Source organism: Coregonus clupeaformis, chromosome 32, assembly GCF_020615455.1.
Source record: "Coregonus clupeaformis isolate EN_2021a chromosome 32, ASM2061545v1, whole genome shotgun sequence".
NCBI classification, from domain to species: domain Eukaryota; kingdom Metazoa; phylum Chordata; class Actinopteri; order Salmoniformes; family Salmonidae; genus Coregonus; species Coregonus clupeaformis.
The window spans coordinates 312088-316064 of record NC_059223.1 but is presented as its reverse complement, the minus strand read 5'-3'; the positions used below and the strand labels follow the sequence as shown (position 1 = coordinate 316064).

Genomic DNA, 3977 nt, shown 5'->3' with positions numbered 1-3977 from the left:
TTTGTTTAATGCCAGTGGCAGGTCATTAGTAAAAATAGAAAGAGTAGAGGGCCTGAGAGAGCTGCTCCCTGTGGTACACCACACTTTACATGTTTGAGATTAGAGAAGCTTCCATTAAAGAAACCCTCTGAGTTCTATTAGATAGATAGCTCTGAATCCACGACATGGCAGAGGTTGAAAAGCCGTAACACATACGTTTTCTCAACAACAGGTTGTGGTCAATAATATCAAAGGCTGCACTGAAATCTCCCACAATCTTCTTATTATCAATTTCTTTCAACCAATCATCAGTCGTTTGTGTCAGTGCAGTACATGTTGAGTGCCCTTTTCTATAAGCATGCTGAAAGTCTTTTGTATTTGTTTACAAGGAAATAGCATTTGGTCAAACACAATTTTTTCCAACAGTTTGCTAAGAGCTGGCAGCAAGCTGATAGGTCTGCTGTTAGAACCAGTAAGGCTTTACCACTCTTGGGTATGCGGAATGACTTTGGCTTCCCTCCAGGCCTGAGGACAAAGACTTTCCTCTAGGCTCAGATTAAAGATATGACAGATGGCTATAGAGTCACGCTACCATCCTCAGTAGCTTTCCATCTAAGTTGTCAACGCCAGGAGGTTTTGTCATTATTGATCGATAACTAATGTTCCACCTCTCCCACACAAACTTTACAAAGATTTCTGTCATTATTATTATTTATTTTTTTGCATGATTACGATGGCTCACTGTTCGTTGTTGGCATTTCCTCTAAGTTTGCCCACTTTGCCAATGAGTAATCATTCAAATAATTGGCAACATCAAATGGTTTTGTGATGAATAAGCCATCTGATTCGGTGAAAGATGGGTCTTTCTGCCCATCATTTAATTTAAAGTACTCAACGTTTTGTTTTCATCATTCTTTATATCATTGATCTTGGCTTCACAATACAGTTTCTTCTTCTTTTGTTGAGTTTAGTCACATCATCTCTCTATTTTGCAGTAAGTCAGCCAGTCAGATGTGCAGCCAGACTTATTAGCAGCACTCCTTTGCCCGTCTCTTTCAACCAGACAGTTTTTCAATTCCTCATCAATCCATGGAGCCTTAACAGCTCTAACAGTCAGTTTCAGAACAGGGCATGTTTATCAATAATTGGAAGAAGCAATTTCATAAATTCATTAAGTGCAGCGTCTGGATGCTCCTTATTAATCACATCAGATCAACAAATAAAGTTTTACATCCACATAAGAGTCACAGCAAAATACTTTGTATGATCTCTTATACACTATTTTAGGTCCAGCATTTGGAACTTTGGCTTTCCTGGATATAGCCACTATATTGTGATCACTGCATCCAATGGGTACGGATACAGCTTTAGAACAAAGTTCTTACGGTATTATAAAAATGTGATCAATACATGTGGATGATCTTGTTCCTGTAGTGTTTGTAAACATCCTGGTAGGTTGATTAATAACCTGAACCAGATTACAGGCACTGGTTACGGTGAGAAGCTTCCTCTTGAGCGGACAGCTTGATGAAAACCAGTCAATATTCAGGTCCCCAAGAAAGTAGACCTCTCTGTTTACATCACATACACTGTCAAGCATTTGACACATATTATTTAGATACTGACTGTGCACTTGGTGGCCTATAGCAACACCCCCGAAGAAAAGGCTTTAGATGTGCCAAGTGAACCTGTAACCACAACACACTGTGTAAGTCAATATTAGCAAAGTGTTCTTAATGTTTTGTACACTCAGTGTATGTTGAATATGACATTACTGTATTTCCAGTGTAGTTTGCTTTGAGCTTAACCTTTTTCTAAACCATACATCTAACACGTCTCTCTCTCTCTCTCTCTCTGTCTCTCTCTCTCTCTCGCTCTCTCTGTCTCTCTCTCTCCTCCTCTCTCTCTCTCTGCTCTCGCTCTCTCTCTCTCTGTCTCTCTCTCTCTCTCTCTCTCTCTCTCTCTCTCTCTCTCTCTCTCTCTCTCTCTCTCTCTCTCTCTCTCTCTCTCTCTCTCTCTCTCTCTCTCTCCTTCTCTTCCCCTCCCCAGGGGCCAAGAAGGAGGGAGCGGCAGGGTTCTTCAGGGCATAGGGGAAGGGTCTAGTGGGCGTGGTGGCCAGGCCGACAGGGGGCATCGTAGACATGGGGCCTCCAGCACCTTCCATGGAATACAAAGGTTGGTAGACAATACAGGACACTACAGATGTTAGTGGAGACAGGACACTACAGATGTTAGTGGAAACAACACTACAGAGGTTAGTGGAACAGGACACTACAGAGGTTAGTTGGAACAGGACACCTACAGAGGTTAGTGGGAGACAGGACACTACCAGAGGTTAGTGGAGACAGGACTCTACGGAGGTTAGTGGAGACAGGACACTACGGAGGTTAGTGGAGACGGGACACTACAGAGGTTAGTGGAGGCAGGACACTACAGAGGTTAGTAGAGACAGATACATCACTCACGGAGGTTAGTGGAGACAGGACACTACAGAGGTTAGTAGAGACAGTACACCTACGGAGGTCCGAGTGGAAACAGGACACTAGAGAGGTCAGTGGAGACAGGACACTACAGAGTCAGTGGAACAGGACACTACAGAGTCAGTGGAGACAGGACACTACAGAGGTTAGTGGAGACAGGTCACTACAGAGGTTATTGTGATTTTTATTTGGAATGAAATTTTGTTTAATGTGGTATTGCGTAACACATTATTTTGTCTGTCACTCCATAACCATGTTTCTGGTGCTTATGTTCTGTTCATTATAATTATTGTGATCTGACTAATTATTGTTTAACTGTTCTGTTTTCAATTTTGTTTTCTCATAAGTTAATGCCTTGGAAGAAGTTGTTTTTGTCTTTTGTGTTGAGTGAGTATTTGGTGAGATGTGGGAAAGCTTCCGGTAATGACTGGGCGGCCACAGTGAGCACTTCCTATTCACGTGACCCTACGCAATAGGGGTCATAGGGGAGGGGTTTGGGACTGGGGAGGGGTTCGGCTGGCCATGGAGGGTTGGTTGTCTTTCTCATAAATCAGATTGTCTGTCAGAAGGTAAGTGTTTGCATGGCGATTGAAGTACCGGTTGTGCTGTTACAGATCCAAACCAAAGGAAATGATTGGTTAACAGCTCAGCATTTAAACCCCCTATCATCATTAACGCTGCTACTGACCTGAGTCCTCCCCCCTGCTCCCATACTGCAGCTTCGTAGGGGTCCAACAGGCTAAACCCTGAGGACTAAACAGACCGGGACAGAGGAGACTATTGGTTACTGTAAAGCTACAGTTTCGGGCAGCTCTTCTCAGCAGTTCATTCTGTATCTCAGTAACTTTGGCGTCACATTGGATTCTAACTGCAGTTAAACAAACACACACACACACACAGACACACACACACACACACACACACACACACACACACACACACACACACACACACACACACACACAGACTCTTCCTTGTCAGATGGCTTCTTAGAAGTCACACTCAAGCCCCTCCTCCACCTGATTCTCTCCTCCGGGATATGGCCGACTGCACGAGCGCGACATGCCGTCATACAGAGATTGGCAGTTTGGCAAAGTTTTTTTGCTGCAAAAGAATAACAAACATATTGACGATAAAAAATCCACCTCTGTCAGGATCCCTGCTGTGTTGACCTAGGGGGCTTCATGTTGGTAATAGACTGATGGAATGCATTGTGGACTGGAATTGCGTTAATTTGAAATGTGTGGCACATGTGGCTGGATTTAACTCACATGTTCGCATGGGGCTGAAATGGGCTCCAGCCAACAGCTCTCGGGTGGAGGACCTCCACGATTGGTCACTGTAACAAGTAAACCGTCCAGTCTCTACTGTGACTTTGAGGGCCCCCCTCCCCTCTGGCTTTTTCTCATTAACCCTTCCTCCCCCTCACCTCAGTTACCTAATGTTGGACCAAAACAGTCCTAATTCCCCAGTGGTTCTGAAATGCAAAAACACACCCCCGTCCACACTAGTATTTTC

The 3977-nt window shown here is 44.0% G+C and overlaps 1 protein-coding gene across 1 annotated transcript in view; it reads left to right on the top strand.

Annotated features, from left to right (window-relative positions):
* LOC121548184 (vacuolar protein sorting-associated protein 13C) overlaps positions 1 to 2188 on the top strand; it is a 199802-nt gene extending 197614 nt beyond the window's left edge. Inside the window, 2 exon segments of the mRNA XM_045209946.1 lie at positions 2029 to 2123; positions 2126 to 2188. Coding sequence (XP_045065881.1) covers positions 2029 to 2123; positions 2126 to 2188 — 158 coding nt within the window.
* Positions 2189 to 3977: the final 1789 nt, after the last annotated feature.